Genomic DNA, 14,319 nt, shown 5'->3' with positions numbered 1-14,319 from the left:
ACCAACACCTAGAAGGCTCTGCATGCCGCCCTAGTAGTCCTTGATCGGCTAGGTGTAAGCTTTATACGATGTGACGATGCCTATATAGGATGATGCATAATTCCGATGCGGTCAGCAGGCGTAAGAGGAGGGGTTTGGGGTAAAGGAGGCGGGCAGAGTAGAAGAGCTGAGGGTGAAGTGGTAAAGGAAGGGAAAGGTGCGTAAAAAGTGGTTGATGGTGAAAGTACCATGGTTGGCAGGTACCACGAACCAAATTTGTTGGAGCCGCCGTTGAGGGCCCAGAAGAGATGCAGATAGTAGCACGCGCTAGGTAGCCTTGACGAGGCTACCATCAGCCAGCATCACCTCAAAGCTCACCATATTAGCCATATGGGTCAGACAGATACAACAGGCCACCACCGAGAGTAAGTCCACCGACACCGACAGGCATAATACGGCCACCTACAATAGTAATAATTAGGTATATACATCTAGATACCTATATATAGGCGGCGTCCCATTAAGCTCCCGTGCACGTCCGCAGCACTAGCAAGCCGCACCACGCAGGCCACAGGCAGCCAGCACGACTCGACCAGTTCTCGTCGCTATGGTTGGCGTATGGCGCGTCGGACGGCAGCGTGATGATGGCACCGCCCATCTTGGCTCTTAACCGGGTGCAGCCAGAGTAAGCGCCATCAATGCTCCGGGACAGGCCAGCAAGCGTCTAGTTGGTCGCGACAACCGGCTGCAAGGTGGGTAGAATAATGAGAAGGGGTATGCAACACTCCGGATAGGGAGACCTGCAAGGGTCAAAAGCCAGAGTCTGGTTCCCACGTCGTGGCTAAATGTTGGGTATGACAGCAGCTGCCGCTTCAGAGTTTATAGTGCAACCAGATGCCTCTTGTACATACAAGGTACGTATTGGTTATCATATTCCGATCCTCCACCTGTCATTCGGCCGCCCTCGTGCGTGGGCGGCGGGTGCAGTCTTGGAGATGGGCCAGTCAATAAGTACCGTACAAGTACAATTCCATGAAGAGCGGAAATGCTACCTCCAATTTGATGCTGGGTATGTCATTGGTTCCGAGAGGGTTTTTCGTGGGTCTGGCTGGCCTGCAAGTGCTCCATCAGGGTTGCATTTCCTGTCGGCCTTGCATGCTCTTCCGACTAGGCTGCCCTCTCCTAACCAGCTCTATTGGCTATATGCAGCCAAAAGTGGAGGTAGCATTTCCATTCTTCATGGAATTAACTACACCTCCTCCAGCATATTACACGTTAGCGTGGTACTTGCCCCACCCACTATCCCATTTTCAGCATACAGTTACGTCAAAATCAGCATACAAGTCACTTTTCTAGTACTTTCCATAGAAAAGTGACCTCCTTCAAAATCCGTTCAGCCGACCCACTAAAAATCCATAATCTTCGACTTACATGCGCATCAGGAACACCATGGACATCGACACTATTATCAACCACAACCAAGACCTACACAAGTCGCCCTGCGCAGAGCGTTTTTACCGACTACATGCAAATAAGGCCAACAACCGTACAAAACACTGGTTCCAACAGGCCACTAGGTCCCAGGACCTATCACGTGATAAGAAGGTAGGCACCTTGCCTACTAGATTACCTACCCACCTACCTATCTTACTAACTCTCTCTCTCTCTAATAGATTGAAATTCGAACCTTACACAAGCATGCCGGCTGGGACTATTCCACTATTGCGAAGGCTACGGGCACAACACAACGGCAAGTGCAGCTTGCCCTGCAGGGTCCTTTGACCCCAAGGAAAAAAGGAAGGGTTGGGCCCCGGCCTGTCGTCAAGTCCCCGCAAAAGAACGAACTGATCGAGTTCCTACGGTCCGATCCGCTGAACCGCAAGCTTCCTTGGGCTGATTTGCGGTACTATATTCCAGGTTTCGAGCTCTTCGGAGAGCGAGCTATCTCAACGGCACTCGAAGCCCTTGGATACAAACGGACGATTCGACCCCGTCGCATTCAGCTTACCGATAAACACAAAGCCGATCGCCTCGCCTTCGCATACGAACAGCTTTCATTACGCCCGTACCAAGAAGACTGGGAGAATGTCCTCTTCTCCGATGAAACGTGGGCGACCAACAATCCAATGTGGAAGCAATGGATCACAATTCACGACACGGAAGATCCAGAGACCTGGGCACTCATACGAACTAAGCCACACGGGTGGATGTTTTGGGGCTCATTCGCCGGCTGTCGCAAAGGACCTAGCTTCTTCTGGGAGAAGGAGTACGGTGGTATCACTGCAGAGAAGTATCAACGGTTCATCATCCCTTTGGTCCATACATTTTATATAGAGTTTGAAGACATGTGGTTCCAACAGGATAACGCAGCACCCCACGCAGCTCGCGTAACCAAGGCATTACTGACAGCACTTGGGATTGACTACATTGTATGGCCCGCACGGAGCCCAGACCTTAGCCCTATAGAAAATGTATGGTTCTGGATGAAGAATTGGATCGAGGAAAACTATGATATTCAGCGGTTAACCCGGGCTCCGCTTCGCCGGGCTATTCAGGAGGCTTGGGATACAGTGCCCATAGAATTCTTACGGCAACTAGCTCACTCAATGCCCCGACGGCTCAGACAGGTCATTGCAAATGAAGGAGGGAGAATTATGTACTAGGTACTCTGTATGCAGTAGAAAATTGTATGTGTATGGTGGTATCTTGACTCTCTCTTGACTCCTGCAGGGGTTTTGCCAGCTCTGGTTAGTCGGGTGGGGCAAGTACCACGCTAACGTGTAATATGCTGGAGGAGGTGTATACGGAACCGTAGGTAGGCAGGCCTGCGGCGTTACCCCAATTACTGAATTAATCCACAGTGCAGCAAGCGGTCCATGGTTCCAGCCACTCCACCACCTTAGGTATGTAGCTGAGTGTGTGTCAGCTGCTGTCTGTCTCACCCTTGTGTCTCGTTGCAAACTGCAAGCTACTATGTATCTGCACGACTGTCATTGATGACTCGTCAAGGTTGACTTTTCGCTCGCCCGATGTTATGCCCGGTGGAGGAAGTTGTGAGTGAAAGTGGGATCCTTATCCATTTCAAGTCTAGTGCTATGGTGAGGGGGTTTATCATGGAAGTACCTAGCCCATTCTGGGAAACTTAGAGAAAACATCGCACTCTCACCCCACTAATTTCACCGGACGACATCCCGTTCGCGTGCCCGGTTTACGGCCGGCTCCGTAACAACCATAAACGGCGCTGGCGATCGAGGCCGGAAGGCATCGCCCATCCGACTTTGTTTATACTCCATTAAGTTTCTCCAAAACACGTCCATGCCAACTCCTAGCTGACTAAATTAGTTCTGATATCACTTCCCCGAGTCCCTCCATCAAGAAGCTCATGCAACGCCGGGACCTACCTTACATGGCTACACCTTTCTCAGGAGAAACCCATCATGCTGGAGTTTCTGAAACACCTGGGCGGAATCGTACTTCTTCGCGATGGCGCGTAGTCTCGCCACATTGGCAGCCCCGTAACCGGGCAGAGGATTCTGATCCCGCGAGCAGTCGTTCATGTAGAGGAAGTCCGCTTTCGACCGCCTCTTCCACTCGTTCGTCGTGGCGATTGACACGCTACGGACGGCGTCGTCGTGCGCAGCGGCCTCCCAGTCGATCAGCGTGGTCCACCCTGCCAAGATCATGAGCAGTCAGAGAATGCCGGATATTCGGGAGAAGGAAACAAAGGGTAGAGAGACACAGGAAGCGCAGTGACGTACACGCCATGTGCGACGGGCGCAGGCCCAGCGCGTTGCCGCCCCGGTCGAGGCCGCGCTGGACGAGGCTCGGCGCGATGGGCTGCAGGACGAAAGTCTGGTTCGCGCCCGTCTGCCGGTGCACGACCGCGGCGCGCGCCGCCCAGAAGCGGTACATGTCGACATACAGCTCGCCGTCGACGTGGGTGGTCGCGGCACGGTAGTCGTGGCGTAGGGGCGCCTTACTCGTCTGCCCGGCCGCGGCGGCCATCATCGCCGGGGCGGTGAGGTTCGTCGGCGGCAGGGCGGTCGCGAGCACGGTCAGGTTGGCAAAGGCTGCGAACGCGGCAGGCCTCGTGGCGACGGGCTGCGAGTAGAGAAATCCCACCGTGGTGCCGCTGATGGTGCTGACGGCGATCACGGTGGCTCGCTCGTCGGACCCGCCTGGCCCGAGTTGCCAGGCGGCTAGGGCGCGCAGGAACGCGGGCGTTTCGTCGGAGGAGATCACCAAGATCTCTGCATACACGTGGCGAACCGGAATGGTGGTGAGGTCAAAGCGGGTTACGATGCCTAGCATTCGGATATGTGTCAGGCAGAGCTCGGCGAGATGCAGGGAAGGTTTGGTGTCACTGGCATACCAAAGTTAGAGCCGCCGCCCTTGAGGGCCCAGAATAGCTCCGGGTTTGAGTGGGCATTTGCCTCGACAATGCTGCCATTGGCGAGAACGACTTCAAAGTTCCTGACATTGTCCGCCGCGAGGCCGTACTGGTTCGAATAGTACGAGAACCCGCCTGCCCAGAGTAACCGGTATTTTAGCAACGCTCCTCTATACCAAGTCGTTTACTATGTCAGGAAGCACTTACCGCCTAGGACCAGTCCTCCGACCCCAATGTCAGGCAGCCTCCCGCCGACAACGGTCACGTTGAACGGGTCGACTGCCGCCGCGACACTGCCCCATCGCTGGCCCGGTCCGACGCTTACCTCGGACGCGTCGGCGCTCACGCTAATCGAGTCGAGACGCGCCAGGTCGAGGAGCAGCCCTGGTTGGCTGATACTGGCGAAGCCCGGGTTCGGCGAGTGGCCGCCGCTGCGGATGGCAAAGAGCACTTGGAACTGCACAATAATGCGCAGGACGACCGACAGGAGCTGGGCTGAGGTGGGCTGGACGACGCACGAGGGCGCCTGCCAGGTCGACGCGGACCTGCAAAGCCGCATGTCAGCCTTGGCTCTGTGATAGACGGAACTGAGAGAGGGTTGGGGAGACGGGAGGCTCTAGCGCCGGCCCGGGACCACTCCAGCCTTCCAGGAGGTGCGTACCAGTTCACATCCACCAGGCCTTGATTTGCCGGCGCGATGGAAACGAACTCGGATCCCAGGGCCTTCTGGATCGCTAGGCAGGCTTCCGCCGCGGCTGCCGGAGAGCCGGGCTTGCAGTTTGGTGGAGCCTTCAGCGTCATGAGCGGAGACTCAAGCCAAGAGTCTGCGGTGTGATGGTGACGAGAGCAGACAGGACGACGAGGAAAAAGGGTGAATTGCGAATGACATCTCGACAGCTTTTCCCTTCCCCATCCAAGGGCTCGACTTCAGGAGCGAGCCGGGCAGATAAACACGTCAAGGAACCTCTGGAAATGAACCCTTCCATGGTACCTGACTGCGGCAGGCAGCAAGCGCGCCGAGGAGGCGCTGACATCAGAGCAACGTGGCGCGGTAACAGTACGTGTCGGTCGGGAGGACAGCGATGGCAATGGGCTCCCCAGCTCGGTATCTGACATCTAAGAACATAGTAGTAGATGTCAAGCTCACTTTCACCAGGCCTACGCGCGGCGCATTAGCCATAGAAAACCGCAACTCGTGGCGTTGCGTTGTCTACACAGCCACTTACCTAAACAAGATAGGGAGGTATACCAGGTCTCTAGATGCAGAAGGTAGGCGAAAGTATGGGACGTAACCTATCCCGGCTTGAGTCTGAGATGGGATGTGGTTCTGCATGTCGGAGGCTCATGTTCCCTACGCCCCTTAACGGTGATTAAGAGGCGGCTTACGAAACTTCCCGATGAAGATACCCGTCCAGTCAGTAGGAGTACCGCAGTACCGCAGTTTGGCTGACTCTACGGCACAAGTACTGCGCCATGGCAGCAGGAGGATGCAACGCCCACCCGCCTTCCTCAACACTCGGCCCCCAAGTCAATAGAAGACGCCGGTATGCCATAAGGAAATGCTTGGAGGTATTACTATTACTTCAAGTCGCTTTTGACGTGCTAGAAAGCCGCTCGCCAGGAAATCACGTACCTGTGCTGGCCTCTTTGGGTGGCGCTGAATATAGGTGACTGAAGGCGTTGCGCACCATCTATCTCATAGCCTTTTGTAAGACATTTTTTTGGCAAAGCTACCGTCGTGCTGGGACTCGATGCATGTAAACTATCAGAGCACATACCCAACGTCGCAGCTTACCTACCTACGTACTCACCCAGCGGAGCTGTCCCGACGTCAGAGGTCCAGTTCTCAGCGTCTGCATCATCCTCAAGTTCCCTGCCGCAAACGTCGACCGCGGTCTTTGCGGACGTGCCAGTTCTCACACCAATCCAACGGCGCGCGCTCACCTAGAGAAGGGGCGGGACGGGCGCGCCAGCGGTGGAAACACGCAGACGGTTATTCATACTTTGCCGCAGTACGTACCTTATCTATCCACCGTTGTCGCCGGGCCGTAACACGAGCTCTCATCTCTTGATTTTCACGCCCAGCGCGCTCTGCGGCACGGCCAAGTACTCCTCTTACGTGCAGTTGGAACTACCCAGCACCCGGATGACCATGGCGTTCCCGGGCATTGGGTAGGACCCTGGTCAGTTCGGTGTCAATGCACCGTCATTCTTGTACAGGAAGGACTGCGTATTTGAAGCACTGCGATAGGACTGTTTTCGCGTTTCATGCATATATATTCCGTTAGTAGACACGCCTCCTACCTGTCGTCCGCTGTGTCTTGCAGGACCGTGCATACTGGCCAAGCCGCTCCTGTGCCAGACGTGCGCTGGCCTGCCAAGGCTTGAGGGTTGAGGAAGGAGAACGGAACTAGGGACTTGTATGGTTGGGAGGGGAGCAACACGCGATAGGAAACGGCCTGGCAATGGCCCGACTGCGAACGACGCTGACCGGGAACAAAGACGTCCAACACCAATCGACACCCCGCCCCGGCTCGCTACCGTAGCAATTAGTTACAGGTAGATGCCCGCCTGTGGCTCGACTGCGACCTCGACGGTCGACAGGGAAATGAGCGCTTAGGCTGCAGATAGGCCGCCACGGGAGCTCTGGGCACTCAGGTAGAGTATACTCCAGACCAGAGGACTGTATGTCTTACTGTCTCACATGTTGGTGCTACCCCGCTCCCCCTTTCCAGGCGCGGGCTTCTGTGCCACAGATTATATTGAGACGGCGTTCCGATAACCCCGCTCAGAAACTCATCGGGACCGTCTTCGCAAGTTGTACCAATCAAGGCCAGGCTAGTCGGCAGTTAGCATTGTCCGTAAAAGGTGGCAGGGGAAGCAGTAAAGGGGGCTCTGTGTCCCAGGCCCAGGTGACTGCCTGCGCTGAGCCAGAGCAGCCCAGTGACACCGGTCCATCAGGCTTCGCTGAACGTTGGGTCCAGTGCGTCGGACACTTTTCTTACGGCCTTCCTACAGCCTCCGTGTATATGGTAAGTGGCCTAGAGAATCGCTTTTCAATCCAGCTCAACCTGCCCACCAAACCCACTTCAGCTTTCTCGATCTCGTGCCTATATTGACTTAGCCTCCCAACACCATGTCGGCATCGCTCGCCCTCGGCCCGACCCAGGTGACGCCGGGGTCGGTGCTCGTGCAGGCCCAGCTACGGACCAAAGCGCGCCCGCCGCCGGCGGGAACGTCGTTCGCGGGCAAGACGGCCATCGTCACGGGCAGTAGTAGCGGGTTGGGCCTCGAGGCTAGCCGGCAGATGCTCGCGCTTGGCTTGTCGCATCTCGTGATGGGCGTACGCGATAGCGCCAAGGGCGAGCGCGCCGCCGCCCCGCTACGTACCCGGTACCCCCTGGCTCGAGTTGACGTCTGGGTCCTCGACCAGACGTCCTTCGACTCGGTGCGAGCGTTCGCTGCCCGCTGTGCCAGTGATATAGACCGGCTTGACATTGTTATCCTGAATGTTGGCATGGCGACCCCAGAGTGGATCGTTACCGAGGATGTAAGTCACACCCCCTACTTATTGACCTGGCACATATATAATTGCAAAACTCGGGATCCTGCTTGCGTATACACCTATGCTCACTTGGGATCTTGTATAAATACACAGGGGCACGAGTCGATGTTCCAGGTCAACTATCTTTCAACGGCGCTGCTGGGCCTCTTGCTGCTACCGCAGCTCAAGGCCAGCGGAATTGCGCACGCGAGCGGGCCCGGCCGTTTGACCATCGTCGGCTCCAACCTCGCGCTTACCGAGCCCTTCCTGCCGACCGACAAGAGCCCTCTATTCTCCTACCTCGACGACAAGGACACCAACGCCAAGACGTGGGGTCTGCAGGCCGCCCAACACCGCCACGTCGTGACCAAGATTATGGGCATGATGTTGGTGCAGAAGCTGGGCGAGCTGGTCGATCCGGACCTGGTCATTGTCAATAATGTTGATCCGGGTATGTGGATATCGAAGTTCCCTACCGCTCCAACCAACGAGCCCACCGGCCGAGATTGAAACATACGCTAACGCCGCGACAACACTTCTGCAAACAGGCATGGTGAAGAACACCGAGCTCCAGCGCCGGCTGCCCGCGGTTCTCAAGGCCATCATCTGGCTTGTCTTCGCTCTGATCGCCCGCACGCTGGAGCAGGGCGGCTGGCTCTACCTCGACGCCGTGGCCGTCAAGGGCAGAGAGAGCCACGGCGGCTTTCTCTTCAGCTGGGAGCTGCACTCGTTCCACCCGGACATGTACACGCCCGAGGGCCGTGCCACAACGGACCGCGTGTGGCATGAGACGCTGCGCACGCTCGACTTTGCCGATGTGCAGGGCGCGCTGGCGTCCGTCCGGCGGGCTACGTGACGTAGAGCATGACTGAGAGACAAAGGTTGGATGGCCCAAGGGGTTCAGTATTGGAATTGCGTACCAGAAAGTCTCTATAGTTAGGATCGCGTCGATTACTATTCCCAAGCACTTTCTGGACATATGACTGTATTGATAATGGCGTTCAATGTTTTACTAATTACACAGAGAACTGGGCATTGAGTTTTGTTAATCTAAGTACGAGTCCAGTCTGTGAACGCCAATAATAAATAGCTAAGGGACACTCCCTGTCGGGGACGGAACAATGTAAGTATAATACACCGGACGATGAACAGCGAAGGTCAACCTAATCATATAAGAAAGGGCGTTCTTGAATAATGAGGCCCGCCGACCGGGTACTTCTTGTACCTCAAACGGACCAGCATCCTCGCCCTCTAATTCGGTGGAGCAGATGACCTGAGCATTGCCAGCACAACTCTCTGAATCGCAAAAGGAGCCAAGGATTCGCTATAAAGCTCTTTGGGGGCCTCATCGCCTGGCGAGCAAACAAGACATAGTCACCACCTTAACAACCGAGAAGGAGCTACTTGCCCTCTCGCAGATGGCTAAGGAAGGATTCTCCGTTTCTCGCCTATTGAAGGAGCTTAGGGTGTCGCTGGACTCACAGCGCCTAGTTGTCGAAGTCGATAATCCGCAGACTATATCCGGCTAGTCACGGGGGAAATCGCGAAGTTTAAAACCAGTCTCAGCCAAGTGGGCATCCATGACCACTGGTTGCGCCAGGAGTATGCGAATGGTAGAATCAATATCATATATACAAAGAGTGCAGGGATGATGGCAGATGGCCCAACGAAGGCACTTGCTCAGGAGCAGTTTCTCAGATTCAGGGAGCAGAATACGCCTGATCGACGTGGGCGAAAGGATCGCAGAGCGCAGGGAAAGGGAAGAAAAGGAGAACTTGGAAGTAGAGGTATAAGAGGGATTGAAACAGTGGAGGACATTCGAAGTGGTTGTCCTAGCCTCCCTAAGTGGAAGACTCAAGTCCAGGGACAGCCAACTAGGCTAGCTGACGAAGGCTTACCGACAGTCCTCTTTACGAACCGGAGCCTGCGGAAATACCAGGGCCTTACAAAGGCCAAGAGCTCCCTACTAGTACAGGCCCGCACAGGGGCTATAGGCCTACGGGACTTTCTTTTCAAACAAAAAGCCCGTAACCAGCCTACCCCCTACTGCGAGTGCGGGGAAGGCCAAGAGACAGTGGAGCATCTGGTAGTTTAGTGCTCTACACCACCTATACTAAGAACCTGGCCCAGGCAACTAATACGCACTCACTGGGACCTTAGCCTTGTTTTACAGGGCCTAGGCAACCGGAACCGAAGACTTCTGAAGAAGGTACTAGGTTGGCTGATGAACTCGGGCCGGCTAGGGGAATACAGGCTCGCTCGGGACCTAGACCAGGAACTGGAAGCCAGGGAGCCCGGCTAGCCACACCCGTGGCCACGGCTTAGCCGGGCTAGCACCCTACTAGCCGTTGGCCCAAGGCCTTCCCAAGGCCTTTTTCCTTACTTGCAGCAGGGTGTATCACTAGAACCATGTCTTTCCTATTACTTCCGACGAAGGTTTTCACCCGGCCTAAACGGTACGGTTTTTCCTTTGTACATAGCAGTAGAGGGTCCGGCGCGCCTTATGAATAGCTAGGCATAGCGGAGTAGGAGAATATATATTAAATCCATTATAACAATATTAGATCTACGGGTGTAAGAAGAACTATATAAAAAGGATCTATAACCTCCTAGCGAGTATAAAGGAAGCCGCTACGATTTAAGATAATCGACCCGACGATAGAATTTAGGTTACGGTATACTAGAACGGTTCTAGGCACTGGCATTAGTAGATAGAGGATCCTAAGTTAACCTTATCTCGCCAGTACTTATTAACCGGCTTAGAATCCTATAGAGGATTAAGAAAGAATAATATATCATTAAAGGACCATTTAATACCTAATAGGTCCGATAGGAAATAGAACCACTTATAATTATAATACTTCCCAAGGCCTTTTTCTTTACTTGCAGCAGCGTGTATCACTGGAACTATGTCTTTCCTATTACTTCCGACAAAGGTTTTCACCCGGCCTAAACGGCACGGTTTTTCCTTTGTATATAGCAATAGAGGGTCCGGCGCGCCTTGTAAATAGCGAGGCATAGCGGAGTAGGAGAATATATATAATTATAATAAAAGGAAAAACTACCAAAGCAGTATTCGACATTATTAAAATAAAGCCCTAGAAGGATATAATTCTTAAGCGCGTATAGCATCGAAATTATAACCCCGATATTAGTTAGAAGTGAGATAGCCACCTATAACCTCGAGGATAGAGGCCATATCCGACTAATAAAATAGGAAGTATAGACGAAGGATCGCGACAAAGTAGATCGCTATAAAAGATAGCCTTTATAGATCTACTACAAGAGATGGACAGTACTAGGCAGAGCATTATAGACTTAGGAAAAGGCGGTAGTTACTAAAACGAATAGCGAGAATCGGCAAGAATAGGCTAGAGGCAACGCTATTTATAATAATATACTTATATAGCTTAGAGAGATATAGACGATATTATATATATATATATTCTCCTACTCCGCTATGCCTCGCTATTTACAAGGCGCGCCGGACCCTCTATTGCTATATACAAAGGAAAAACCGTGCCGTTTAGGCCGGGTGAAAACCTTTGTCGGAAGTAATAGGAAAGACATAGTTCCAGTGATACACGCTGCTGCAAGTAAAGAAAAAGGCCTTGGGAAGGCCTTGGGCCAACGGCTAGTAGGGTGCTAGCCCGGCTAAGCCGTGGCCACGGATGTGGCTAGCCGGGCTCTCTAGCTTCCAGTTCCTCATCGAGGTTCCGAGCGAGCCTATATTCCCCTAGCCGGCCCGAGTCCATTAGCCAACCCAGTACCTTCTTCAGAAGTCTTCGGTTCCGGTAGCCTAGGCCCTGTAAAACAAGGCTAAGGTCCCGGTGGGTGCGTATTAGTTGCCTAGGCCAAGTTCTTGGTATAGGTGGTATAGAGCACCAAATCACAAGATGCTCTACTGTCTCTCTGGCTTCCCCGCATTCGCAATAGGGGGTAGGCTGGTTACGGGCCTTTTGTTTAAAAAGAAAGTCCCGTAGGCCTATAGCCTCCGTACGGGCCTGTACTAGTAGGGAGCTCTTGGCCTTTGTAAGGCCTTGGTGTTTCCGTAGGCCTTGGTTTGTGAAGAGAACTGTTGGTAGGCCTTCGTCGGCTAGCCTGGTTGGCTGTCCCTGGACCTGGGTTTTCCACCTGGCCTCCCAAGCTCTTAATAATGCCCAGTCATCCTGGGTCTTGGCCAATGGTGGGCCCAAGGCTTTAGCCTGGGCGTTCCATTCGGCCACTACAGCCGAGGCCTTTTCGACGTCTGTTGGCTTTTCTGGGCTCCGGGGCCGGCCCCGTAGCCTCCGGAACCTTCGTTGGAGCCTATTGCAAGCCCCTTGGATGATTTCCTTTGGTGGGCGTCTCGGGGCCTCTGGGCCTAGCCCGGCCTGTAGGGTAGGCTCGTTGAGCCGGCCTTCGAAGTCGGCCAGCCTCTTGTTAAGGTAGAGGTCTAGGGGAGGGATCCAAGTTTCCGTCTCGAGATTCCGTATAGGGGTAGTCTTATAGGCCCCGGCTACGATGCGTAGGCTTCGGTTCTGGGCCTTTGCTAGGTCTCTAGCTAGGCCTTGTGGTGAGCCGTTGAGTGTTGTAGGCTTGTGGAAGCTGGATGCCCCATAGGCTATTGCGCTACGAATGCACTTGGTATAGACCTCTCTGGCCCTGATTAGCCCCGGGCCCCAGGTCTTGGCTGCTATCCTTGATAGGGCAAAGTCTTGGGTTCTTAGCTTGGTAGCTATGCTGGCTCCGTGGGCCTTCCAAGAAAGCCTCCAGTCGAGCCAGACCCCTAGGAACCGGGCTGAAGCCGTTGGTTTAACCATAGTATGGTCATGAGGGTGGCCCGGTTTGGCTAGTCGTAGTGGTTCAGACCACTGTTTACGGCCTTTGTTGAACCTTGAAGTCCTTAGATTATCACTCTACAAACGTGCTACCTAAGCGTAATCGCAAAGATCCGCCTTATAGAGGTAATCTAATCAGAGAGGCAAGGCCAAACCTCTCTACCGGACCAAGCATAATAATACTAGGCCACGGGACTCCAAGGTTTGCACCTTAAGCCCTCTATAAGAGGCATAATACTTCCTCCCTCTTGGATGACCGACACGCGCGTCCGTCCTCTCCGGCCGGCTATACTACTCCTTCAGAGCCATGAGTTCCTTGTAGCGGCGACACCACACATTTGATCTCCAGCTATAGTACTCTCTAGTACATCCTATCGGCGGTTTCCTCCCCTATCGTACGCCTCTGGCTAAGGGAGCATACTCCCCGCCGCGTACGATATTCCTACGGGTCCCTCGCCGAGGGAATAGCTATATCTCTCCTATAGCCTAGGTGCAAGCCAGGGCCATACTTCTATCATCCTCCTCTCGGTCTAGTATAGCCGCCACGGCCTACCTTCCGCCAGGCGCAACCCTGACTTCTAGCTTCCCGTTGCCTTGCTAGATCTCCCTTACAAGGCCGACCGTGTCTTATAATAGGCCGTCGCACGAGCTGCTACGCCGGTATAGCTCGCTCGGTCGCTCTGCTACTAACCTGCCCTGATCCACCTGCCTTGCCTCCTATCCTCAGATCCAACTACAGTGTTGCAAAGGGCGAAGTGCCTCGCAAGAGGGCCCGGCCGCCCGTATTGCCTCCCTTAACGAGCCCGTATTCCCTCTCTCTCCTGCTCTTATAGTTGGTCGTATGATCGGTCGGCGATACCGGCTTTCGCTCTATATCCTTGTCGCCGTACGACTAGCCCTCTAGCGTTCGTCGTAGGCGCCCTTAGAACCGGGCAGGGCCAGGGGTGCCCTATCTCTTCTTCAAAACGTCGAAAGAGTCGGGTGGTTTTCGTACCTAGTGTCCCCCTAGTCTTGCAAACTTATTGCAGGTAGATTGTCGTGGTTATCGTCAATGGTAGTCGTCGTGCGGGGTAGTACGGGATTTTCGGTGCACTCGAAAATCCTTACTTTCTTGTCGCGAAAACCAGCAATCCGATAGCTATACGGCCGCGTAGAAGCTGTACGTCGCTGCAACCCCTTGGAATTGAAAGAACAGATCGCAAAGGACCTAATTCCCGATTTTTGCGATGCCCGGCCGCCTGCGTGGGCGGCCCCCGATGTTTGTTCACCAGGAAGGGACAGCTTATATATAATACTATACTAACAGAGACAACAAAGGTTACTCCGTTCTTCGCGAACTTTAGTTATAAAGCAGACTTGCACCAGGGACCAGACGTCACAGTATCTAGGGCAAAAGTCAAGGTAGAGAAGATATATACATTATATATAATACTAAAGGAAGAACTCGAGTTCGTTAGGCTTAGGATAAAGGAGTACTATAATAAACATTGGCTCGAGGGACCTTGCCTTAAGAGAGGAGATATAATCTACCTCATTTCTCGGAATTTAAGAATAAAACGGCCAAGCCAGAAACTCGACTTTAGAAA

General features: G+C 53.9%; 2 protein-coding genes across 2 annotated transcripts; one reads left to right on the top strand and one right to left on the bottom strand.

Moving 5' to 3' along the window:
- Positions 1–3,389: 3,389 nt before the first annotated feature.
- Positions 3,390–6,538, bottom strand: B0T15DRAFT_562614 (uncharacterized protein; the record flags this gene model as incomplete). The annotated part of the gene is made up of 10 exons (XM_062870586.1): positions 3,390–3,649; positions 3,738–4,283; positions 4,352–4,504; positions 4,577–4,914; positions 5,031–5,193; positions 5,426–5,485; positions 5,756–5,835; positions 6,003–6,060; positions 6,181–6,284; positions 6,489–6,538. 10 exons carry the CDS (start codon positions 6,536–6,538, stop codon positions 3,390–3,392), a joined length of 1,812 nt encoding a protein of 603 aa, XP_062718438.1.
- A 532-nt stretch (positions 6,539–7,070) lies between these two features.
- B0T15DRAFT_543558 (uncharacterized protein) lies at positions 7,071–9,105 on the top strand. The gene is made up of 4 exons (XM_062870002.1): positions 7,071–7,401; positions 7,463–7,919; positions 8,028–8,364; positions 8,462–9,105. Exons 2-4 carry the CDS (start codon positions 7,506–7,508, stop codon positions 8,767–8,769), a joined length of 1,059 nt encoding a protein of 352 aa, XP_062718437.1. The 5' UTR covers positions 7,071–7,401; positions 7,463–7,505; the 3' UTR covers positions 8,770–9,105.
- The last annotated feature ends 5,214 nt before the right edge of the window (positions 9,106–14,319 follow it).

Source organism: Chaetomium strumarium (assembly GCF_033439665.1).
Source record: "Chaetomium strumarium strain CBS 333.67 chromosome Unknown B0T15scaffold_7, whole genome shotgun sequence".
NCBI lineage: Eukaryota > Fungi > Ascomycota > Sordariomycetes > Sordariales > Chaetomiaceae > Chaetomium > Chaetomium strumarium.
This window is presented reverse-complemented; position numbering and strand designations above follow the sequence as displayed.